General features: G+C 40.9%; 2 protein-coding genes across 2 annotated transcripts in view; one reads left to right on the plus strand and one right to left on the minus strand.

The window, feature by feature from the left end:
- The window catches only part of LOC147149823 (uncharacterized), a 31,967-nt gene extending 20,185 nt beyond the window's left edge, over positions 1-11,782 (plus strand). Inside the window, exons 3-5 of the mRNA XM_086025992.1 lie at positions 4,473-4,598; positions 5,343-9,100; positions 10,312-11,782. Coding sequence (XP_085882118.1) covers positions 8,974-9,100; positions 10,312-11,681 — 1,497 coding nt within the window. The 5' untranslated portion in view covers positions 4,473-4,598; positions 5,343-8,973 and the 3' untranslated portion in view covers positions 11,682-11,782. The remainder of the gene's footprint in view (positions 1-4,472; positions 4,599-5,342; positions 9,101-10,311) is intronic.
- LOC147149828 (uncharacterized) lies at positions 2,635-26,900 on the minus strand. The gene is made up of 13 exons (XM_086025476.1): positions 26,360-26,900; positions 21,822-24,080; positions 21,629-21,742; positions 21,322-21,543; positions 20,155-20,249; positions 19,687-20,071; positions 15,260-16,425; positions 14,604-15,176; positions 13,480-13,673; positions 12,706-13,200; positions 10,572-10,629; positions 7,647-7,812; positions 2,635-5,385 (listed from the first exon to the last, which is right to left on the minus strand). Exons 1-13 carry the CDS (start codon positions 26,478-26,480, stop codon positions 3,605-3,607), a joined length of 7,629 nt encoding a protein of 2,542 aa, XP_085881602.1. The 5' UTR covers positions 26,481-26,900; the 3' UTR covers positions 2,635-3,604.
- Positions 26,901-26,962: the final 62 nt, after the last annotated feature.

Raw genomic sequence — 26,962 nt, forward strand, 5'->3', positions numbered from 1 at the left:
CCCTACTTCAAAACCCAAACCCTACTTTGAGACCCTTGCCCCAGTTTCAAACCCTAATTTCAAGCGCTAACGCTTGTTTGAAACCCTAGCCCTAGTTTTTATTTCTTTTTTGAAACCCTGACCCTAGTTTGACACCCTATCCCTAATTTAGACCTATTTAGAAAACCTTAACCCTAGTTTGAAGTCCTTATTTGCAACCTTAACCCTTGTTTAAAATTGTACATTGATACTCTAACCCTAGTTTGAAACCCTACTTTGAAACCCTAACCATTTATTAAAACTGAACTTTGAAACTCTAACCTTAGTTTGAAACCCTATTTTTAAACCCTAACCATATTTTAAAACTGAACTTTGAAACTCTAGCACTAGTTTGAAACCCTATTTTTAAACCCTAACCATATTTTAAAACTGAACTTTGAAACTCTAACACTAGTTTGAAACCCTACTTTGAAACACTAACCATATTTTAAAACTGAACTTTGAAACTCTAACCCTAGTTTGAAACCCTACCACTAAACCCATAGCCTAGTTTGAAACCTTACTTCTAAACCCTAACCCTAATTAAAACCCTATTTCTAAACCCTAACCCTGGTTTGAAACCCTACCTGTCATGTCATGTTCCAAACCGCTTATCCTATACAGGGTCACGGGGAGTTGCTGGAGCCTATCCCAGCCATCAATGGGCGAAGGCAGACTACACCCCGAACTGGTCGCCAGAATCGATCCCACGCTGCCCGAACACAACTCAGGCGTGTGTACCACTACACTATCAGGGACTGAAACCCTACCTCCAAACCCTAACCCTAGTTTGAACCCCTACCTATAAACCCTAACCCTAGTTTGAACCCCTACTTCTAAGCCCTAACCCTAATTTGAAACCCTACTTCTAAACCCTAACCTTAGTTTGAAACCCTATTTTTAAACCCTAAACATATTTTAAAACTGAACTTTGAAACTCTAACCCTAGTTTGAAACCCTACCACTAAACCCAAAGCCTAGTTTGAAACCTTACTTCTAAACCCTAACCCTAATTAAAACCCTATTTCTAAACCCTACCCCTGGTTTGAAACCTTACCTCTAAACCCCAAACCTAGTTTGAAATCCTACCTCTAAACCCTAACCCTAGTTTGAACCCCTACCTCTAAACCCTAACCCTAGTTTGAACCCCTACTTCTAAGCCCTAACCCTAGTTTGAAACCCTACTTCTAAACCCTAAACCTAGTTTGAACGCCTACCTCTAAACCCTAACCCTAGTTTGAAACCCTACTTCTAAACCTTAACCCTAGTTTGAAACCCTACTTTGAAACCCTAACCATATTTTAAAACTGAACTTTGAAACTCTAACCTTAGTTTGAAACCCTATTTTTAAACCCTAACCATATTTTAAAACTGAACTTTGAAACTCTAACACTAGTTTGAAACCGTACTTTGAAACCCTAACCATATTTTAAAACTGAACTTTGAAACTCTAACCCTAGTTTGAAACCCTATTTTTAAACACTAACCATATTTTAAAACTGAACTTTGAAACTCTAACCCTAGTTTGAAACCCTACCACTAAACCCTAAGCCTAGTTTGAAACCTTATTTCCAAACCCTAACCCTAATTAAAACCCTATTTCTAAACCCTAACCCTAGTTTGAAACCCTACCTCTAAACCCTAAGCCTAGTTTGAAACCTTACTTCTAAATCCTAACTGTAATTAAAATCCTATTTCTAAACCCTAACCCTGGTTTGAAACCCTACCTCTAAACCCTAAGCCTAGTTTGAAACCCTACTTCTAAACCCTAACCCTAGTTTGAACCCCTACCTCTAAACCCTAACCCTAGTTTGAAACCCTACTTCTAAACCCTAAACCTAGTTTGAAACCCTACTTTGAAACCCTAACCATATTTTAAAACTGAACTTTGAAACTCTAACCATAGTTTGAAACCCTATTTTTAAACCCTAACCATATTTTAAAACTGAACTTTGAAACTCTAACACTAGTTTGAAACCCTACTTTGAAACAGCAACCATATTTTACAACTGAACTTTGAAACTCTAACCCTAGTTTGAAACCCTACTTTGAAACAGTAACCATATTTTAAAACTGAACTTTGAAACTCTAACCCTTGTTTGAAACCCTACTTTGAAACACTAACCATATTTTAAAACTGAACTTTGAAACTCTAACCCTAGTGTGAAACCCTACCACTAAACCCTAAGCCTAGTTTGAAACGTTACTTCTAAACCCTAAACCTAATTAAAACCCTATTTCTAAACCCTAACCCTGGTTTGAAACCCTACCTCTAAACCACAAACCTAGTTTGAAACCCTACCTCTAAACCCTAACCCTCGTTTGAACCCCTACCTCTAAACCCTAACCCTAGTTTGAAACCCTACTTCTAAACCCTAAAATCAAAACGTGGATGATCTTCTGTCGTGTTTATTGGCTAAATGGCTAAATGCCATCAAATGGAAGTATCTCAGGCAAACTTCATTGGACTTTTTTTGGGTGGGGTGGGGGAGGAGTTTGCTAACTGTAATACAGTAGTTAATTACATCCACCGATTTCTCGGCACCGATTGCTTTGACTTTGACTCTAAATTGTTTGTTTGCATTTGTAATTAATGAAATAAGCAAAAACAAAAGGTTATAGATTGTCAAATTCTTTTATTTAATTCGGTTCTACTCCAAAATTCTAATACATGTCTAGTAATTTTATCTTTTTCTTTTCTTTATATTTCATTATGTTATTATGTGCCTCTTTAAGTTTCCGCTCTCATTATTCATGTCAAATTTTATAAACCTGTCACAATTTTCATACTTCTTAATCACGTGTTGATTGATTATCAGGAAGAACATATATAAAGTTTTCCTCATGTTTTTCCAATCACAGTGTCTTCTTTTTCTTAATATATTAATTGTGCTTCTCTTAATTTGCTCCTCTCTGGTATTTCAGTACTGAGCTGTTGTACAAAATGACCTCATCAGAATCAAAATCCAAAGGCTTTTGTCTGTAGTAATTGGAGCCGCTCTAGTTGGCTACTACAGCAACGGTCAACTGAGTTCAAATGAATTATGAACTTAACTAGTTTATGACCCCAACTCTAACATAAAAAAATCAATTGAACTTTGAACTACTGGGTGTCGAAAATTAACTTTCTCAGTGTGTTGCTGCTATGCCAAGGCAATCACAATGCTAAATGTGTCAGATCAGCAGATATATTAGTGCGTGTCAATGGATGAAACATTATAAACCAATAACGTTTTTGCCCCGCATTCACACACAAATACATTTAAGGAACAGATTAGACACCAAAAACAATGTATGTAACTTTTGTTCTGATAAATGTTTCTCTCCTTTTATGTTAAGGATTTATTGCACAATTTTTATTTACACTTTTTATGTCTGTTGCCAATTCTGATTTTTTTAAAGTCATGATGTATGTTGTACAGTTATTCCACCCCAGAAAAAGAACAGTTAAAAATAAACACCAAAATAATAAGATTAATATAACATTCATGCCCATGCCGAGAGTATGTAAACTCCGAAGAGCAAGTGCAATAACTGAAGAATTATGTAAAGCTGTGACATACAGGAAAATAGAACACACTAAACCCTATAATCTTTTTAACATTTGTAAGTGTCCCTTCTGATCGAATCTTTTATTACAAACTGAACAGGCAAAAGTTTTTTCTCCAGTGTGTGTTCTTGCGTGCCTTATTAGATCTAGCTTCGTGGTGAATCTTTTACTGCAAACTGAGCAGACAAAAGGTTTCTCCCCAGAGTGTATTCTTTTGTGCCTTATTAGTCCTGTCTTAAGAGTGAAGCTTTTACTGCAAACTGTGCACGCAAAAGGTTTCTCGCCAGTGTGTACTCTTGTATGTCTTGTTAAACTTCCATTTAGAGAAAAACCTTTCCCACAAACTGAGCAGGCAAAAGGTTTCGCTCCAGTGTGTGTTCTTGTGTGCCTTATTAAATCTGTCTTCAATGTGAATCTTTTACTGCAAACTAAACAGGTAAAAGGTTTCGCTCCAGTGTGTGTTATTGTGTGTGTTCTTAAATTTCCCTTTTCAGAGAATCTTTTGCTGCAAAATGAGCAGGCAAAAGGTTTCTCACCAGTATGTATTCTCATGTGGACTTTCAAAGCCGACTTCGAACTCAATGTTTTCCCACACTGACAACATTTCCAATGTTTGTTGTCGGAGTGACATGTCATGTCATCTCTAGAGTGTTCATAATTATCATCCGTGTCAGGAGAGTGTGACGTGATGTCGTCACTATCTGATAGTGGAGCTAAGAGGTTGTCTGCTTGTGATCCTCCACAATGGTCTCCATCACCTTCTGTTATCATGTGTTGACTTGAGCTGCTGCTCTGAGGCTTAACCCCTCTGTCATTCTCATTTTGACATTTGTCTTCACCCTTACACTCCAAAGAGGTAAAGTTCAATGGCAATGTTTTTGTGATATTCTCCTCTTTCACACAGGAGGGTTCTGGCTCCTCATCTTTAATGTTGGGGAAGTGTGGGTCATGCTGCTCCACCCTGTCACTCCACACATGCTGCTCAGGACGGAGCTCTTCCAATCCTGATCTAAATTGGCAGACTGACCCGGTATGTGATTTATCTCCAGTGTGTACTCTTGTATGTCTTGTTAAACTTCCATTTAGAGAGAAATGTTTCCCACAAACTGAGCATGCAAAAGGTTTCTTCTCAGTGTGTGTTCTTGTGTGTCTTGTTAAACTTTCATTTACAGAGAAACTTTTCCCGCAAACTGAGCAGGCAAAAGGTTTCTCCCCAGTGTGTGTTCTTGTGTGTTTTCTTAAATGTCCCTTCTGAGTGAACCTTTTATTGCAAAAGGAGCAGGCAAAGGGTTTTTCTCCGGTGTGTGTTCTTGTGTGTGAGTTCAAATGACCCCTTTGAGAGAATGTTTTACCACAATCTGAGCAGCTAAATGGTTTTTCTCCAGTGTGGATCATTATGTGCCTTCTTCGATCTGTCTTAGCACCAAAAGTTTTGTCACACTGAGAACATTTCCAGCGTTTGTTGGTTGTCATATCATCTTCAGAGTGTTCATCATCATTGTCAGACATTCGGCCTTCACTATCTGACAGTGGAGCAATGAGGCTGTGTGCTTGTGATCCTCCACAGTGATCTCTATCACATTCTGTTGTCGTATGTTGAGATGAGCTGCTGCTTGGAGGCTCCTTCCCACTGTTTTCCTCAAATGTATCTTTGTCTTCATCATATTCACTTTTGAAAGAGTCACCAGTTAATGGAAATTTGGAAATATCATTCTCCTGTTCTTCTTTAATTTGATGTTTAATGTGTTCCTTCACTTCCTCTTTAATGGGAAAGGGCTCTGGCTCCTGCTGCTCAGAATGAAGATCTTCAATGATGTCTGCAGGATACAAGTAAACAAACACATTTTTTCAAGTTAAGACTCATAGTGTGATAATGATTTATACTGTATGTGACTGTTTGTACATTTTCTGCATTGTCGATCCATGTTTCTTTCAATGGGGCCTAAACAATTCAGCCCAAATGAAACATGTTCATGATGACAAATACAGCTACATCCACCGCAAAAATGTAATATCTTGAAAAAGTTCAATAATTTTTGTCACTCATTTCAGAATGTGAAACCTTCTTTGTCCAAATTTGGTCAATTTAATATATTTTCACAAAACAATACTATTGGTCAGTCCTCACATGGATATTTGTACGGATTATTAACCAATCTGAAGTGTTGAAAATAGCTCTGCCGGTACTTGAACTGTCTTAGAAGTCTTATAACTTAATCTCTTTATCCTGCGAGAGCTTTGCGTTATGTCTCCTCAAGAATGAGCGTCACAACAAGTAAGAAATTCTCAAAAGATAATATAAAAATGTTTGGATTAGATCACTTTGAGGAGGCTTCTTTTGTTCAAAATTAATTGTTTCCGTGCAGAGGGAAGCAGAATACTTTCCCCCTACTTCCAGCCTAGTCAGTAGTCGATTTTGTATTGCATTTTTCAGGGCACCTAAAGCCTATTAAAACTTTTTCTCTTGTAAAAATGTTCAATGCGAACCACAGACTTTGATGAACACTGCTGACAGCAGCGACATCAGTGTCGGTACCATTCTTATCAATGACAGCGCAAACTCCCAGAATCCTGCTCCAAAGTCATAAAACGTCATTAAACATGATTTGGGGTAAATGTTGCGCTTATGTTGGTACAGAAGAGTATATGATGGAAATATATGGTATACTCTAATATGACCTGTAACTATACAATGTTTCATAAATTCTCAAGGAATGGACTGAAACTTGCATTAACTAAGAGTCACTATTCGCTGACGAACCACTGTTTTTTACGAAGTCAAGCTATTTTCAGTCAATGCAGCCTTCAGACAGGAAACTTTAGAGCACACCATGCTTCCATCTACTGACAAACTCTTTGGAGATGCTGATTTCATTTGCCAGCAGGACTTAGAGACTGCCCGCACTACCAAAGGTATCAAAAGCTAGTTCAATGACCATGGTGTTACTGTGCTTGGTTTGCCAGAAAACTTGCATGACCAGAACCCTATAAAGATTGTATGGGATCTTGTCAAAAAGGGAACATATAAAATCACTTTTAAAATATTGTTTATACTCTAATGTGTTGTAGTGTCTGTGTACATGCATGTGCCTTTAATCGGTGAGCCTGCGTGTTTGTGTGCACGTGTGCGCGCGTGTGTCTAGGACTCTTGCTAGTGCTAGGGTAGGGTTGTAGCGTTGTACACACTACCACCTTGTCTGTCAAAAATGAAACATTACAGAGTGTGTTTTCAGTAGCGGTACCTCTGTACAGATCGGGAGATACATAGCAAACAGTTCTCCAAAAAGAAGTGTGTTTGCACCAATAAAAGAAGACTCAGTTTGGAAACACAATCCAAGAGGTGATCCAGTAGTTAAAAATGCACATGAAGGTGGTGCTACCAAAATTTGGAATGATGACATGTATGTCCATCAGTTAAACAATAGCCTACCGAGTTTTATGAACTTCTGACATTTAACCCTCCTGAGACCTTCCAGGAGGAACTGAGGCAACTACTACATGTGCCCAAAGACAACAAGTGATTTTCTGAACTTGAACTTGGTTTCTTGTGTAGTGTAAACGCAAGAGCAGCTTCTTCTACATGCTACCCTACCCAACATCAATTAGTGTGCTGAGAACAATCCAGAAAGAATTGTGACCTCTGGAAATGATAGTCTCACTCAACCAGTCTTAGTGCAGTCACTATTTTATCAAACCATTTTGTTGCCTTCACTTCCTGCATTTATCTAAATGCCACAGGTGTTATTTACCTTGACCTGACTATCTTTACAGACAATAATTTTGCCCTACACACTTTTGTGTTTAAAAAAACATATTGATAGGAACACCAGTATGAATACTAAAAGCTTCCACCCTAAGCAGCTAAAGCAGAATGTTCTTGTCGTGACCATGATAACACGTTTTGAATGGAGGTGCAAAATGTAAAGAATGATGGATGGAGAGCGAGATGTCTATTTCCACATGTAATTGATTAATGCAGATGCACATACGTAATAATCGACGACGTCATACAGTGCAAGAGTGTATTTACACAAAGTACTGTAGTAACTAAACAAGTTACAGTAAGAATTGAACAAACCTTTGTGGAACCCATCTTGAGGCTTATTAAAAACTGCGTCCAGACGTTGCCGTCGTTGTTCGTTGACCTCCTTTTTAAGACAAAGTTCTTCCTCGTTCCCTTCTCTCACGTGTTTTGCAAACATTTTCGCACGATAATCACGACTCTTTACACTTGCAATTGATTTCTGCTTTGCGGCGTGTTCTTAACGACTTCTTTGTTAGCATCTAGCAAGTTGAGCTAAGCTATCTGGAGAAGCTTGATACCAGTTTAATTGCGGATTTAAACACAGACGTTTTGACCCAGTAAAGTAGTTTTGGACGTAGGCTGCTGTATAGAGGCTTGAGTACGGTCGTTCTATATTAATTCAAGAAAATGTATAAAGCGAAACACGTTTGATTACACAAAGCGCACACGGGAGTGGAGCTAAAGAGGAAATTGTACGGCAACCCCTCTTGGTCAAGCTACGTGCTACGTTAAGACACGCGATTCGACATTACTGAAAAAGTGACCAGAGTACATGACTAAATTAAATGATTACTTACTACAGTTGTTGGGACATACTTGTATCGCCCCCTTGGATGTACGAATGAAGACGTAGATAGTTTCAAACGGGTGTCGATCACATTTTGTCTCTCAACGAGCAGCATAAGCAACATCATCATTCAACATCATGCCCCGAATAAGACTGAAACACGTGATTTTTTTTTTCTGATGATAGTCTGACAAATGTACATGTTTCGTTCAAATGAAACACGATACATTGCCATTATTGTTAATTATCATTAGTATTGATACATTGCTTACATCCTACAAAAATGTAGTTTGGTCATAAACAAAATTAATGCTATTCCCTTTCTTAGATATGTCATCCAGCTAACAATAACACATTTTACAGTTCCATACCTCATTCCACTCTCCATGGTTTAAAGCGTTCCAAGTACAGTATCATCAAGCTGCACCATCTGCGTATGTGAGGTGCAGGTATCATCGTTGTCCACTTGGTGTCACCATCCTCACATACATGACCTGAACAAGACGTGATTGTGTTCCTATTGCAAGTGTCAATAAAGATTTTTTTCTTCCACGGTGGTAATGAGGCCTCTCGTGCACATTTATGTCTCCATCAGCTCGACGATATAGTCGCAGTTTATTGAAAACAAGTAAGACGCGATAGTACTGAGGTGTTGAATCGCTTTATCAACAACGTTGAAGCTCCTCAAGCGAGTTTAGCATATTTTATCTTAGCGCAGCTTGCTAGCCGCTAAGAAAGACACGCGTTTGTTGTCTACACACCGCGAAGCATAGATCCTATGTGAGTGTAAAGTGTTGTGATTATCGTGTGACAATGTGTGCAAAACGTGTGAAAGAAGAGTACGGAGGGGAGTTTTGTGGAACAAAAGAGGAAAACGAGAGACAACATCAACTACTGGACACAGTTTTCAAGAAGCCTCCAGATGAGTTTCATAGAGCAGGTTTGTTCATTTCTTAGTCTCACTTTTCAATAACTAATCCTGTGCATTTTGAAATGGAATCTTATGCAGAGCTGGGCATCGCCTACTTCCCGTCTGCATATTTAATCGACCCACGTGGTTCCAGTCGGTCCTAGTCAGCCAAACGACGTCGAGAACGGACATATGACTTAACCCGTACCAGTCACACGCAGGTGCCGCACTCCTGAAACGCGGCCGAGTAAGGAAAAAAATAAAATAAAACCGTGTTGTGTACCTCGCGGTCCCACAGACGCAATGACATGTGCCTCATATTGTTTTTATTTCACCGATCACCACGCTAGGCGTGTGTGTGTGTGTGTTTTTGTTTGATATTTTTCTTTGGCGGCGTGTCTGCTCGCGCGGAGCCTGCTTGTGACGTAAGGAGTACGTTCTCTACGCCAATTGGCTGTTGCTGACGAGGGATGGACCGGGGTCACATGGTCGATTTAATATGCAGGACGAGACGAGGCGATGCCCAGCTCTGCTTATTCGATAAGTAAATTCGGGCCTCGTATGACGTGAACCTGTACAATGAGGGTCTGACGGTCGACGCAGAGGCGACACCGGTATTTTAGACCTTTTTATATGAACAGGTTGTGGGGTGATGCTGGACCTCGGAGTCTGACATCTGTCTTTCCACAATAATCACTGACCTGGTCCACGATAGATCGATAGCTACTGTAGATAGTTAATATGATCCTCCACACGTTATTTGATACTTTATTTGACCATTTGTATTTTCATTTTAGTCTCTGTGCTTTCGCTCATCTTGCTCGCCAGATAGGCTGAGATAGTTCCTTTTTCAGTTTCAGTTATTGCTGCAACATCCTCTGCTGTAGTCACATACGCACACACTTTCCACTAACTTGGATAACCTCAGAACAGGGCATATTTCTTAACAATCAGCAGAGTATCATTTATTTCGGAATATACTGTGTGTCACTGATTGCATATGGAATAGCTTTTGCATAATGCATTTAAGGAATAATTTTATAATATCCAGCTGACCACTGACTTCACTTGACTCCGCTAAGACTTGTTCTTAGGTTTGCCTTATTCCTTCACTGTTTTGGAGGGAAAACCCTACTATTTCTTTGAAAATTGCTGACAAAAACTATGTATATACTGTATAAAAATAGTCACAGCTTGATATTGACTTTACCAAACCATGTTTGTCTTATTGAGTCCTACAGACCTCAGTGGAAAATATATTTGTCCTGAGCAACAAGAGACGGATTCCCCTTTCATTAAAGAGGAAGAAGAGGCACCCGAACCTTCCTACATTAAAGCGGAAGAGGAGGAGGAGGCTGATATCAAAAAGTTGCCATTCCCTTGTGTCGTTGTGAAGATTGAAGGAGATGAGGAACAAGGTAATAGAGACCACTGTGGGGCATCACAAGCAGACAGGCATTTAGCTCCACTATCAGATGACTCCATGATACACTCTTCTGACATTGATGATGGGGATGGGGAAGTGACAGAGGAGGGAGAGCAGGAGGATGATGAACACTCTAAAGGTGATATGACGTATCACACGGACAACACACACTGGAAATGCTCGCAGTGTGGGAAAACCTTTGATGCCAAGTACTCTTTGAAAGTACACATGAGAATACACACCGTAGTGAAACCTTTTGCCTGCTCCGTTTGTGGTCAAAGATTCTCTGCCGCGATATGTTTAAGAAGACATGGACGAACACACACTGGGGAGAAACTTTTTGCCTGCTCAGTTTGTGGTAAAAAATTCACTCAGAAGGGACATTTAGAAACACACACAAGAACGCACACAGGGGAGAAACCTTTTGTCTGCTCAGTTTGTGGTAAAAAATTCGCTCAGAAGGGACATTTAGAAACACACACAAGAACACACACCGGGGAGAAACCTTTTGCCTGCTCAGTTTGTAGTAAAGTTTTCTCTGAAATGGGAAGCTTAAGAGCACATGCAAGAACACACACCGGGGAGAAACCTTTTGCCTGTTCAGTTTGCGGGAAAAGATTCTCTCGAAAGACCAATTTAACAACGCACACGAGAATACACACTGGGGAGAAACGTTTTGCCTGCTCAGTCTGTGGTAAAACATTTACTATGAAGAGACATTTCAATGCACACACAAGAACACACACTGGTGAGAAACCTTTTGTCTGTTCAGTTTGTGGAAAAAGATTTTCTGTAAAGGAAAGCTTGATAAGACACACAAGAACACACACTGGAGAAAAACCCTTTGCCTGCTCGGTTTGTGGGAAAATATTCACTCAGAAAGGACATTTAAGAAAGCATGCAAGAACGCACACTGGGGAAAAACCCTTTGTCTGCTCAGTTTGTGGTAAAAGTTTCACTCAAAAGGGAAATTTAGAAAAGCATGTAAGAACACACACTGGAGAGAAACCATTTACCTGTTCAGTTTGTGGTAAAAGATTTACTACAAAGACAGACTTAGTAAAACACACAAGAACACACACTGGGGAGAAGCCTTATGCCTGCTCAGTTTGTGATAAAAGATTCTCTTGTCGACATCATGTTAAGACACACAAATGCGCTGGTGAGAAAAACAGCAATCAATGAAGCTTTAAATTGACTGAAGAAAGTTTGTCTCTTTTTGGTAGGATGGCTAAAGTGTATGCTGTATGTGATCCTGAAAAACATACAAATAAAGTTTTTAAACAATGTTAGTTTTCAGTATCTTTCTATCTTCCATTTCCATGTACTGTTTGTTGCAGCATTACACATGGTACTTAAATTCTTACTTTACATACAGCCAACAAATGCAGGAATAGTCTTTTTGTAATTTATTTGAAACCTTTTATGATTCAAAAAACAAGAATTGCGGCACACGTTACAATTTCAGTTGTTCTTTTAACCACACAGGGTCTTAATCAGAGCTATTCAGGGCATTCCGTCTATCTGACGGACCGGTCCGTTCGTCACTGACGGACACCCATTTTGCTGACGGTTGACAAACGACGGGAACATTTTTAAAAACAGATGGAAAACCCTCTATTTAGTCCGCCATCTGTCTGCAGTCCATCATTAGTCTATTTTCCGCGGCGAGACTTCAATGGTCGCGGCGAGCATAGGGAGGAAAATAGTGAGTTGTTGTTGCTTGGGGGACAGATTTGTTGCATGTTTTTACACTGCCATTTTATTTCACATTACTTGCCCCCTCTTTCTGCAATCAACACATAACCAGTTGTTTGGCACACGAATCAATCAAATGCAAGCCTTGTAAAACTGTCCGATTGCGCAGTGTAATCAACTAACCATTGTAATTGAAATCGTTGGTTTCTTTTATCTCAGACAGGTTAATCAGACATGTTATTAGATTGTTTAGATGACGTGTTTCGGCGACAGTCTTTTTAGCCTCTGAGGAAGGTACATGTCACGTAAATGATAATCTAATAACCTTTCTGATATAAAATAACCAACAATTTCAATTACAAATTAGAGACAGAATGAACTTTATTCAATTAATAACTAACCATTGTGCCTACATACACATTCCTACAGGAACACAACTTTTCCTTCCCATCATCTGATGAGGCAGAAGTGGATACTGCGCCTCTTAAACCACTTCTAAAATACAATTTACCGAACTTTCCTAGAATACAATTTACCTAACAACTCAGGCAAAATTATATGCCGGTACAAGATATTAAGTCGAACGGCTTCAATATTAAAAAATTTGGCATCAAATTTAACTCTCTGAATTGATATCGTGTCATGACGCCACACTACAAAATCACAGTAGTCACTATTTGTAATTCTAATCTGTGCCTGCACCTGGAAGTAATAGTCAGTGTCTGGTTTTAAAGAAATATTCCCCAGGTCATCACTACGACTGTAAAAGGAATGATCGTGTTCGACTGAGGTCAGTGCTTTTTGCTCTATACAGTGACAACATTTGATCTGTACACAACCAACTCCACAACACTCACAGCTCACAATGCCGTCAGGTGAGGCTCCCATGTGCGGGTGTTCTTTCCACACAAACAATCCACACTCCCTATTCGTGAAAGCCTGATGGGATCTATCTTGGATGGAAGAGTACAGCTTCATTGCAGTTTTTGCATGCTTACAACCCCACCTGGTAAAAGAAAAATCATAAACAATTTTCAGGTAATATAATGCTGTGTATGACACGTGTCAATCTGTAGTCAAAACTATTGACTACGTAGTCGTTATACAGTACATGCATAAACCATCACAACAACCAGGTACTTTGTGCATTGACAACAAGCTCAATTGAAAAACAAAAAAATCCAAACGTATTCTAAACAAATACTGACATGTTATTAAAAAAATATGACTTCATTAGATTAGATCATCAGATTTGCACATGACACAATTTACAGCGGCACAGTACCTAGCATCCTGTGGACTGAGTATGGAGCGTCCAGGGTAGCAGATTCTGTTGATTAGCGATGAGGAAGGTTTCAGGATGCTGATCTGGTTCAATGCTTTGAAGTCGGAGCCAGTCACCCGTCCTGCACGCTGCCGGTACCATACACAGGTAGACCATGCCGACTGCTTCCTTGTCACTTCTTCAATAGCTATTACCTGTACAGATTAAATGAAAACAAATACATGGACTGCTGCAGCATACTTATCACATCAACTTTCATATTTTCAGTATGCATACATATGGGTTACATTTCATATAACCAGTAAAGACATAACGCCACTACATTTCTATTTGAAAGTTAATTTTACTGATGAGTATTTCAATTATTGGCAGTTGTTATAAATCCTACAGTAATCGTTTCGAAGAAAAGCAATTTTACAAAGTAATTTTTACAAACTTTTAATGGCAAAATGTCTCCGCCGTTAGGCATCCCAACCAAAGTTTCATGATTTGCAATGTTTTCTGAAGATTCGAATTTTTATTTTTTGGATATACAAGACATTAATCCTATTACTTAATGTTCCTTTTACATAAAAATGAACGCAAATGCATTTTAGTGTCTTCTGATTCCCTCCTTTGGTTCTTTTACAAATGGTCCACCACTGGAGAGCCTTATGTCACTGCCGCAATACACCAAAGGGACCTGTGAGCTGAAGTGTCATACTGAGGCAGTCATTTTGAATTCACTCAATAGCAGGCCGCAAAGTAAATTGTGTTATTTCTGAGACTATTTTTTTTCTTTTTATAAATTTGTTAGTGTTGGAACTTTAGCATGTCTTTACTGTTATTCCGATTATATCAAGACAAGTGTACTGCACATTAAATTAAGCCAGTTACAAGATTTTTATGAAGCTGTTTTTCTTCACCGTTATGCACTTCAGTCTTTAACGTTAAGTTTGAAGTGTTTATCAGTGGTCCACCACAATTGCTCTGTCATTAAGGATCGCCTTTACAATGAATTCCTAAGATTTACCCATATGAAATTAAGGCAGTATAAAAATTGTTAATTCAAGTCTTTACTGTTATTAATCACAAAGTATTCAAATGACCCATACATACATTAATTTAATTCAACATAATTCTACCTGTTCTTCTGAAATCTTCATATTTCTGAACACTTCATTTGCTACTTTCCGCAGATCCTCCTCACTCATCTGCTCATATTGAGCTTGATGCAGACTTGTAAGAGGGGCAGGTAGATTTTTTAACACAGACATTGGCATGGATGCCTTGAAGTTGTCTGGCAACACTTTCAGCACAGCACAGCTGATAACAGACTCTGATAGGCTTTGATAAAAGGCAGCCTTCTCTGGCGTTGTAGGGATGGGGACTTCCTCCAACACGCCCACGTCCTTCTCATTTGCTTCCTCCACCATTCTCTTCTTCCTCGTAGGATTTGTAGTGTCTATATCAGCCACCTCTGAATACGGCACCTTGCTTGAAGTATCTCGGGTCAGTTCATGTCTCACATCGATGCAGGGCATATCCTGTGCCCTCTTCACAGCAGTTTCCACAGCGAACAGGACGGCAGCAGCATGGGAACAGTACTCAGACAGGTCTTGCATGCAGGTGCAGTGACAAGACTGCACACTGCCCTTTTTCTGTACCACAACCCACACACGCAGTGGCGGCTCACTTTGAAGCTGGGATCGCCTCACCTGAAAATTCATGAATAGTGTCATTTTATGATAGGTGGTGTGAAAGTTTATTGGTGAATATTGCTTTCCCGTAAGATTCTTACCTTTGACATGATGAGAAATCGCTCTTTGCCAGGTATTTCCCATACACCGGTTCCACGCACACTCCCATCCTCAAAATACTTATACGGCTCAAGGCTCTTATACTCTTTGAACTCCTCATGAGTATACTTCGATGTCGTACGCATGACATAGTTCAAAATATCAAAGTAATGCAGGTTTGGGAGGTCGGCAATTTTACAGCGTTGAAGAGCGACAAAAATATAACCTGGCAAGGTGTACGGATCACGCATACCCGTCTGGTCGACTTTTTCTCGATACCTCTTCTTTCTCACATGGTCCATATTTGATAGAATGCATGAAAATAAAAGATCGTCGTGATTTTCAAGTGTGTACATGTTGAATGCTGCCTTATTTATGATCGGAAATCTGTCGGGACAAATATTTTCGCTATGAAAACGATGACGTAGGTCGAAACCATCGCTGGAGAATTTTTTACCACAAACTAAGCAGGTGTAGCATTTCTCTCCAATGTGAATACTCATGTGGTTTTTCAAAAGAGACAGTCGGACAAAAGTTCTTCCGCACAGAGAACATTTCCAGCATTTGTTGTCGGTGTTATGTGTCATTTCACTTTTCAAGTCTTCATCATTATCAGTGTCAGTCTCCGAAGAGTGGGACATTAAGTCATCGTCATCTGATGATGCAGCTAAATTGTCAGTGTCCTTTGAGTGTGACGTCACGTCGTTATCATCTGATGATGGCGTTATTAACCTGCCAGTGTCAAAGGAGTGTGACGTTACGTTGTTGGGACTTGATGGCGGAGCTAAGAGGCTGTCTAATTGGGATCCTCTGCAGTTGTCTCCATCCCTTTCTGTCACGTGTTGATTCCAGCTGTTGTCACTGTGACATTTGTGTTCATCTTGACTCTTCAAAGAAGTCACTTCTACAATCAAAGGCAACTTGGCCACATCGTACTCCTCCTCTTCCTTTTTAATGTGAGGATGCTCTGGCTCCTCTTCCACTTTAACGTGACGGTGCTCTGGCTCCTCTTCCACTTTAACATGAAAGTGCACCAGGTCCTCTTCCTCTTTAATTTGAAGGCGCTCTGGCTCCTCTTCCACTTTAATGTGAAGTTGCTCTGACTCCTCTTTAATGTGGAAGGACTCTGGTTTCTGTTTCTTAGGATGAAGATATTTTTCACTGAGGTCTGGAGGATGCATGAAGACAAAAAAATGGTTTAGTTGAGTCAAATATTGTGCAGTGAATAACAGAATAACAGCTCATGGTTCTTGGGACCACAGAGAGTCACGCATATAAAAATATTTATTTTCTATAGTCTCTATCACAGATTTTCTGGAACGACTGATTTGACTTGGCATGACCGAATGTTCAGCAAACCAGCCAGCAAGAGGCCAAAAATTGCGAAAATATTGCAGGCATTTTTCCAAACATCCATGTCAGTTGAGACAAACTATTACACTTTGATAATGCAGCATTACCCGCAAGTTTTCATGTCAAAACCTCTGAAACCCAGGATACGTACCTAGGTCGTTTACTGACATTTTATTAATATGTATATATGTATATGTAATGTATTGAGCAATAATAAAAACAAACATTTGTGAAAAATACAGAGAAGGGTATTTTCACAAAATAAGGGTTGTAGTAGAAGCAAGTAGTCCCCATCTCTACGTGATATGATTTTGGAGGCGTAACTATGTGATATGAAGTTATTGAGCAGTAATGACAACAACATTTCCTGAAAAATACAGGAAAGAGTATTTTCACAAAATAAGAGTTGTAGTATAAGAAGGTCATCCCCATGGATATGTGATGTGATTTTGGAGGGCTAATTTTGTACGGAACACCATAACTATAACGTGGCCCATGACAAAAAATGAGTTTGACACCCCTGGCATAGATAGACCAATCCGACTTCGGACGTCAGAAAGCGTCGGGGCGTCGCATTGCGCCATCTGATTAATGTAGCGAACACCGTTGTACCGTTGTAACATCAGATCCGTGGACGTTTCAGCATGCTGAATCGGCGTTGTAAGTCGTGACATTTGGTCACTCCGATTGGCTGTTAGCTAGCGTATCAGCGCACGGGGACAAACAGATGGAAAGCCTTGAGAATTTCACCTTTGCTGCCTTAATCGTCTTACAAGTACAAGAGCGAGGGTTGACAATATATGTACTGCACGATACTGTGTCAAGAACGTGAGTGTTTACTTCGCGTGGGAGTTCATCGAGAGCGCCATTTGCTTTCCGGTTGGCTTTTTCAAACCATGAGGAATAGTGATTACCGTCGCCAATGGTATGGAGGGGTATTACATCTCACGCATGCACAGAAGGTAACTTAATGGTCAACGTCGCTCTGTCGCTACAGTGTATTTTCGTCATTTTTTTCCAGCACAACGAGCCGACAGTCGGCCCGATGCCACAGAGGCGTCGGTCACAGTTGGCAGACGTCGGATTGGTCAATCTAGGCTTTTACGCTCCTCCAAAAAATCCCTCACAGCCAACTCATGGTCACCTATCACCTCATCTCTAGCACACAAATTGCGTAGGAAACCAGACTTTTATGCTATGTATCTAGAACTGCATTTCCCACCAAAAGTGGAAATAAAGATAATTACTCCTGAAGGAGAAACGACAACTAAATACTTAACTGTGTCATTTGCGTCATCACAACAGTATAAAATCACTTCTTGAATCGTTTTTTTTCCCCTTTTCGTATAACTATCTTGGCGCAGTTAATGACACAAGTTGTATTAACAAAGTGCTTTTTAAAAGCCTTCGACAATGTTGATTTCTCATAAAAACCAAAGGGAAACCTGGGAAACCTGGTAATCAAATGCACATTAAGATTAAAATAATGAAACATTGAACCATTTGTTCGGCATGGTGGTCGACTGGTTAGCACGTCCGCAGCACGTCCGCCACACAGTTCAGCGGTCGTGGGTTCGATCCCGGCCCCGGCCTCCCTGTGTGGAGTTTGCCTGCGTGGGTTTTCTCCGGGTACTCCGGTTTCCTCCCACATTCCAAAAAACATGCATGGCAAGTTGATTGGACTCTCTAAATTGCCCCTAGGTGTGACTGTGAGTGCGGAAGTTTGTTTGTCTCTGTGTGCCCTGCGATTGGCTGGCAACCAATTCAGTGTCCCCTGCCTACTGCCCAAAGACAGCTGGGATAGCCTCCAGCACGCCCCGCGACCCTTGTGAGGATAAGCGGTATTGATAATAGATGGATGGATGAGCCATTTGTTGTGTTGTGCTTAAATGATGTTACCAATAGTGCAAACACACGTCACATATGAACTGTTCTGAAAAAGGTAGGAGTACATGTTTATGCCTGACTAATATGGACAATTCCAAGTTTACGTCGAAATGACCGCACAAGTCAAGATGGTGGTCAAGTCGGTGAAAACAAACTCCGCTCATTGAAAAGCATTGAACTTTGGGTCATTGTCATTTGATTTGTAAGGATTATTCATTCATTCATTCATTATCCATACCGCTTATCCTCACAAGGGTCGCGGGGCGTGCTGGAGCCTATCCCAGCTGTCTTCGGGCAGTAGGCGGGGGACACCCTGAATTGGTTGCCAGCCAATCGCAGGGCACACAGAGACAAACATCCGCACTCACAATCACACCTAGGGGCAATTTAGACAGTCCAATCAACTTACCATGCATGTTTTTGGAATGTGGGAGGAAACCGGAGTACCCGGAGGAAACCCACGCAGGCACGGGGAGAACATGCAAACTCCACACAGGGTGGCCGGAGCCGGGATCGAACCCACGACCTCTGAACTGTGAGGCGGACGTGCTAACCAGTCGACCACCGTGCCGCCCTGTAAGGATTATTTTGATTTCGAAATGTGATGAAATGTCGTTTGACTACTATAACTATCTGCCTACGGAGGCAAAAGTGCGATTTTTATCACACTCGAGAACGAGTCTTACCACATAAGAAGTGCTCACCACACAGCATTGCGGTCTTGGTTAGCTTCCATTCTGAGCTGTCCAGCCAACTTTCGTCACTCATTTTACCCACTTTCTCCGATGTGTTCACGGTCCACACAGTAATTGTGGTGTAACCTATTTTAGGTAAATCCAGTTTTATTGTGAAAAGCCTAACAGGAAGTGACTATGTGGCAGATTGTAAGAATGAAGAGGCGCACATAAAGTTGACGAGTTGCTCTAAACGTTTCGCTTGAATTCCTGCGACACATATATGGAATGATAATTTAGTTTCCATCATACTATGGTGGGACGATCCAACCGCACAACAACGTCCAGGCAAGATTTTCTGCGCGTTTTATATGCTGTCACAGGCAAAAGCAATGCAACGCGATGGGTTGTTTTCACCGACTAGGGCGCGTTGCATCGCGGCTATTACGAGAAATGCCCGGATATTCGGAATTGTCCATTACAGTGTTGTGTCCTCCATACGGATGAAATCATACCTGATCTTTTTGGGACACTGCTCCCAATCCCTTTTCGCTGGCGGCGTCTCTTCTCCGGTGGTTTGTCGTCACCCAACCACAAAGTTGGATGCGGGTGCACCTCCGTGGGCTTTTTGTCCACAAAATGAAAGGAGCACACAAAAAACGCCTTTGGTGTTTTTTTCAGATTCAGGTTTTTCAGCCACATTCTCCTGGAATCCTCATCCGCGGGTAGGGGGTAGAAACGGTACCAATTATCACAACAACATTCTTTCTTTGTCTGGGGTGCATGTTCGAAACATTGCTGCTTCAGCCACAGGTTTAACTTCGACTGGTTGTTTGTACAGCCGCGAACAGCGCAACAAGTTCCCGAGCTGCGCAAGGACATTTTCGAAGACTGCGGAGGCTGATTAAAGTTCAAACATGAAACTACATAAGTTTAAATAAACCGCACTAGGAAACGGCTCGCAGAAAATGGCATCCTGCTACTTCCGGCATCTCAACGGAAGTCTCCACCCATCGTCGCTTCAACAGCAAAGCAAAGCCTCCAGGCGGAACTTGGAACAAGGTGGCACTGGTGCCAACTAAGACAAGTCCCACGTATGTGAACGATCAACAAGCAAACAAATAAATAAAGTATCTGAACACACATGTACAGTACATTATATCTTTTAAACGCCGTTTAAAATTGGTTTGCCATTTGGCCAAATAATAAATAAATAAAATTAGCTCAAAATATAACTTTCATGCATGATCTCGGGCCTGTATGAAATCCACCATCTTACACACACACACAGCAACCTTTAGCCATTCTGAAGTCAATAAACCGCAAATAACAGAGATTCACCCGAGTTTGGAATCTATTGTGTGGATAAAAGGATTGGATAATGGATGGATGATCGACGATAGCAACGACAACCACGTTCCTTCTTGTCAAAATGGCGCTGCGTTGCTATGGGTGGTGACGTCATACACGCACGGATGTCCAATTTCCTCTAGCAAGCCATGACCTCCGCCAGCCAGAAGCATCGTTACTTTGCATTTGTTTACAGAGTAAACTAGTCGCTAGAGCACAAGGAAGTAACATTTCTTTTCCCTTTCTTAATATTTTCCGTGTGGAAATTTGGTTGGCCAGTCACTGTGCTTTACCGTACCAAAACATTAATGAGGGAAAAAAAATTAAAATCAGGATACCTTTACTTGCTGTAACCGACCCACCAGTTGAGTACCACTGCTCTGGCAGTGATCAACTGGTCCTCGGATAAGAAACAACAACAACAACTTCGTAATAAACTAACAACATCTGGATCTGCTCTGTGTATGTATAGTGAGATTCCATACATGTCATTTGTAAAAATAGACGAGATGTAAAAAATTGTGATGCGCTTACCTGTTATTTGTAATCAAAATGTATGTGTTATCAACATATGGCCTTTGTTTTTTGTTTTTAAAAAAGAAATTTATTTTAATTAAATTATTACTGACCAGCAACAACAATGCACATCACATATGAACTGTTCAGAAAAAGATACAACTCTATGTTGCTTCCTGACTAATATTAAAGTGTTGTGAACCCTTTGAGCTTCAGTTACTAATATAAAAGTATCACTCACTGAAGTTGCATCAATTACAACTTTTATTGATTAGCATCTCATTATTCACATAGCATTTCACTTTTCTTGACCCGAAAGCGATTGTAAACAAAGAATTTCACATTTTTCCAGTTGCGGTTCTTTAGAGCTTCTGGTTCAGCCCTTAAACATTTCTCACAGTCATACTTTGCTGGAACAATGCAAGAGGTGATGAAACGACTCATGTGCTTTTTCACGGCCTGGACTTCTTGGTGGCTCCAACGTGTCCTCTTCTGTGGTGCTTTACCTAACATGATTAGGACAGAACGCTCTGTGAGTAACAACAACACACAAATCAAAAAGCAAGTCTAGTACAACAGAGTAGCATTTACCATCAACGGTAGTCGAACAGGCTCCTCCGACTGTGGTCACAATCCCGTCGGCGGTGGAACAGGCTCCCACCGCAAGGGTCTCGTCATCTTCATTACTGCTGTCAACAACGTTTTCTGTGGATGCAATTCAAAATACAGCTTAATGAAGTGACCATACAAATAGTCAGGAAAAAAATCGAATAAAAGAACACACCACGTGGATCTATTCCAATTCGATCCAAGTTTTGGCCCTGGAACTCGGCTAATCTTCCTTGTTCAAGTGCAATCAAAACTTTGCTGATCTTTGCAAGTTGCTTGGTCTTCTCTGGGACGCGACAGAACTCAGGAGGGACTATTATGTCATGACCAAGAACGGTAGGCAGCTGGATCATTTCAGTGTCAGTCAGGTTAAGCACAGTGGACAAAACTGCCGCATGCTTCCGCGTTCTGGTGGATGTAAGCGACATGGGAGACTTGGCACCACAAAGCTTTGCATGGCCACGGAGGCAGTTGGAACCTCGAACATGCGTCATGACGCCTGGCCTGGCAAATAGGTATTTGTTGTCTTCAAGAACTCCGCATTGCTTTCTCAGCTGAACAAGGAGTTGTAATGCACACAGCATTTTGGCTGTCAGGAGAATTGGAACTGGCCGGCCATGCTTCCTCGTGAAAATAATCCTTGTGAAGTGCCTGCACAGTTTTCTCTCGACGACAGAGAGTGCCCAGTCCACATCGTTGCGCCGACTCGCGGTGTCTCTTGTTAAAAATGCTGATAAGGGCATTTTCGCAACGGTGCCCTCCCTGCGGCGGTTAAAAAGCATGATCTGGCTGAGACACACCTTTGACAGCTCCATCCAGGCCTTGGAAGAAGAACTTTGAGAAAGAGATTTGCAGAGCTGATCTTGCATTTGGTTGAGATGTTTGTGCATTTTCTGAACATCTTCAGTAAAAGGCAAAACTGTGGGTACCTTCCACTGAGACTCCCTGATGTTCCTCAGCGCTGGAGTCCAAATAAACTCATTCCACTTTTCCTGATGGACTTTTTGGAACTCAGTGGCTTTCTTTACAAGCTCTTGGTTGTCTGTGATTAAACCTTCAGCTTTTAACAATTTGCTTGCTTCCACCAGGTCATCCCCAAGTTTGTTGGCTCGTGTTGTATTGATGACCTTGCCTGCTTTACTGTCATACCCGCATGTCACCTTCACAGCTTCAGCCATGTCCTTGTACTTATGCGGATCAATGAGGTCTTCAAACGTTTTCAAGGGGGAGGTCATCCTTGATACTAAAACCAGCCTCCCCATTTCTCTCATCTTGCCTCTTACACACTCCAGGTTTTTTGCTGATGTTCCGCCAGTGTTCAACAGCCGTTGCCCAACATCAATAATGACTTTGTCATTTTTTATGATATCTGTGATTGGGCCTTGATTCATGGCACTGATGACCCCCCACAGTTCCTTACTCACGTGGGAAGGTGTCGGACCTATGAATGTACACAGTGACTGAACCCGGTTCTTCCCTGGCTTGCTGGGGATTGATCCAGGGTTAAACCCACAAATGTGCATATGTCGCCACAAGACCTTCCTTGTAAAAAGCCCTTGACAGTAGGCACAGTGCATGAAATCACTTCCTTGCCCTTCTTTAGCTGGCTGCTTACGGGGCACCAGTTCACCCTTGCCTGACTCCAAAACAGCAGTATTGTATGCAAAATTGCCCCGGTTGCGGATGTAATCCAGCTGCTTTTTTCTCTCCTTCGACCGCTTTGGAAAGCTTAGGGCTGTAGCCACGTCACTCTTATCTTGATGTGCACCTTCGAGGTGTCGAGCCATCTTTGCATAAGGTTTAGAACAAAACAAGCAGTAATGTCTCTTGTTGTATGCTCTCTTTTGGCTTCTTTTTTGGTATCCACGAACAAATACATAGTCGCTTGTTCTACTACTTGAATTTGTCTCATCCGGAGTTGTGGTTGGGGGAGGACCTTGATAGCATTTCCAGAGCTTGTTGTCAGTGTGACATGTCATACCATCTTTAGAGTGTTCATCACCTGTGTCAGCGTCAGAAGAGTGTGACGTCATGTCCTCCCTCTCTGGTGGTGGAGCTAGGAGGCTATGTGCTTGGGATTGTCCACAGTGGTCTCCATCACCTTCTGCTGTCGTGTGTTCGCTTGAGCTGCTGCTGCTGCTCGAAGGTTCAGCCTTTCTGTTCTCCTCACTTTCACCTTTACCTTCATCTTCACTCTTCAGAAACACACCGGGCAATGGCAACTTGGTGACATTATACTGCTCCTCTTCCTCTTTAATGTGACAAGGCTTTGGGTCATCTTCCACTTTAATGTTGGGGACCTGTGGCTCTTCTTCCATCTTAATGTTGGGAAGCTCTGGCTCTTCTTCCTCTTTAATGTTGGGGGGATCTTGCGCCTTTAGGTAAGGGAGCTCTGGCTGCTTTTGCTCAGGATGAATATACTCTTCATTGACATCTGCAGGAAACAAGAAGACAAACATGGTTTGGAAAGGAAAGTTGAAAAATAATGAAGTTATAACTTATAGCCAGGGGCGGACATAAGCAGTGCGCATGCGTACCGAAAATAGTCACCAGATTCGATTTGCATTCCAAGCATATTGCAACCACACGTCTGTGTTTTCAGGCTTAGGCAACAACGTCCATGTACAGTATTAGTTGTGAGGCTTTTATTTTGAAGTTGACATCGCGGCCATAGTATGAACAACCTTTGTGGTGGCTCGCTTGACTTGGCACTCACGGAAAGGGTAGCTAGACTTGAGCGGTGGTGGCAGCAGCCGAACACGAGGACACAGTCGACGGGACGGTCATTTCGGTCTTGTTGTGCCACGTCTTTGACATTCTGTCAAAATACATGAAAGTGGTCTGTGGTGCAAAAAAGATTGGGCACTGGACCATTGCCCTTAACTGTGCTAAATCAGCTAGCTGTCTCATATTACAAGTCATAGGTGGGCAATTAATTTTTTGAAGCTGCCACATGGAAAACCTGAACCGGCTGCCAAGGGCCACATCAACATGCTACCAATGTGTTACATATGAATGAAGATATGAAGAGAAAGTAACCAATGGAGCAGGGGTGGGCAAATTCCTGCATGTTTTATATGTCACCCTGGTGCAACCCACCTGATTCAAATGATCAGGATCGTTATCCAGCTTCTGCAGACGTTGCTGATTATATGATCGTTTGAATCGGGTGTGTTCCAGCAGGGAGAGATGGAAAACAGGCAGGATACCGGCCCTCGAGGGCCGGAATTGCCCACCCCTGCAATGGAGGAGCTGGTTATCATCACCTTCAAAAAAATAATATGCAGTTGCAGTCTACCAGAATAAATAAGCACTGAGGAGCCACGTTGAGAAAAAGACTGTTGCCGTCATATTTCATTCAACTCCAGATGCTGAGAGATATGTGCTAAATATCATTTTTCAATAAAGAATATACATAATTGTACATATCTGTTGCTTTTTCAAACATGTTTTGTAAAAATGCACTTAAAATTTGTCGAAAAAATGTGCTTAATTGTAAACAAATTAGGTTTTGAGCAAAAAAAAATTGCACTTTTATACAATACAATTTCATTTATATAGCGCATTTCATAACAGCTAGGGCTGTAACAAAGCATTTTACAATACAATAAATAAAACAAAAACAATAAAACAGATGAGCAAATTGAATCGACTTGTGTGAATTTTTATTTACATTGGATACCTTCTTGAAAGATAAAACGAACACGCATTGAGAAAGTAGTTGTTTTGCAAAGTGCAAATTGGGCTTATGCCCTAGAGACCTGCAAAACATTCCAACACAACTCTAAGGAAAATTGCCCGCGAAATCAGGCATTTTTGACCGCAACCTTCCATCTAGTACTCTAGTAAGGAGGGGATTGCGATACGGCGGGTGGGGGATGTTCTGTGGATACCCTGCATAATTTGAAAGCCTAAACCTACTTTGAAACCAGAGTTGGAAACTCTAAACTGAGTTTGAAACCAAATCTGAAACCCTAATGTGAGTTTTTATAACCCCAATTAAAACCCCTACTTTGAAACCTTAACCCTTGTTTAAAATCCTACTTTCAAACCCTAACCCCACTTTTAAGCCCTAACCCTAGTTTAACACCCAAACTTGAAACCCTAACCTTTGTTTAAAACACTAATTTGAAACACTAACCCTTGTTTAAAACCCTGATTTGAAACCCTATCCCTTGTTTAACACCCTACTCTGAACCCTTAACCCTAGTGTCAAACCCTAATTTGAAACTCTAACCTTACTTTAAAACTCTGATTTGAAACCCCAAACCGAATTTCAAACCCCACTTTGAAACCTATCCCGAGTTTCAAACCCTACTTTGAAACCCTAACCCTAGTTTCAAACCCATAATCCTATTTTCAAGACCTCATTTAAAATCTTAACCCTTGTTTAAAACCCTGACTTGAAACCCTATTCCTTGTTTAACGTCGTGCTTTGAAACGGTAAGTGCAAACATCAAGTGCCGTGTTAGCTGACTAAATGTATCTGATTTAACAGCATTGGATTAATCTGCTTTGTAAAGTGTAAAGCATTTTATCCCAAGTTAGTTATTTACACTTGCCGTTTTTACCTTTTAACGAGTTATATTCTCATACTTGTTCAAATAACTACTGATCGTGATATTGGAAGTACATTCAGTTGTAGTTTTGATTTCTGATCAAATACAATATGAATATAGTTAATAAACTGTTGAAAGTAAGAAATGAACAAACCTTCTCTGTTCAACACAACTAGAAGCTTCTTTAAACCAGCGCCCAGTAGTCGACGTTGTCGCTTCTCCTCTTTTGCTTCAGAAAGTTCCTCCATGTACTCTGCTGTCGTTCTTGCACACATTTCCCCCTCACTAATAACAATACTTCGAATTCACCCTTAATCTCTGCCTACGTGTTGCCAACAAACGTGTATCTTCGTTAGCGGCTAGCAATCTAAACTAAGCTACACTAAACTCATTCGACAAACTTTGACGAAGACAGAGACGGACGACGACTTGTTGATGATGTTTTACTCCAGTAAAGTAGTGATGGGGCGCACTATGTCGAGGCTTTAGTACGTTCAGCACTAAAATTCTCAGTTAAAATTCTGAAAGAAAGTGCGGCGCATTTGGTTACACAAACCGTATACGGAAGTCCTGCAGCGGAATTTGTACGGCAAGTCTACCTGGACATACAATACGACAGTGGAAAATAAATGTAAATGGCTACGAAACAGTACGGAAGAAGAAATTCAATTAATTTTAAAAATGCAGGTATTTCCCTGTATTATTTCGCATTTCGTTATCACTAAGGCTTACATTAAATAAATAAACGAATGAATAA

This window comes from Filicampus tigris, chromosome 3 (genome assembly GCF_054856515.1).
Source record: "Filicampus tigris isolate MCC_2025a chromosome 3, RoL_Ftig_1.0, whole genome shotgun sequence".
NCBI classification, from domain to species: Eukaryota; Metazoa; Chordata; class Actinopteri; order Syngnathiformes; family Syngnathidae; genus Filicampus; species Filicampus tigris.

Bases quoted from the DNA above. Each gene is read 5' to 3' on its own strand.
- LOC147149828 (XM_086025476.1), bottom strand. From the start codon at position 26,480: ATGTGTGCAAGAACGACAGCAGAGTACATGGAGGAACTTTCTGAAGCA. The intron at 21,544-21,628 runs GTAAATGCTACT...TAATCATGTTAG, and splicing joins CTGTTCGACTACCGTTGATG to GTAAAGCACCACAGAAGAGG. The intron at 20,250-21,321 runs AATGAGATGCTA...GACTTGTCTTAG, and splicing joins AAGTGAAATGCTATGTGAAT to TTGGCACCAGTGCCACCTTG.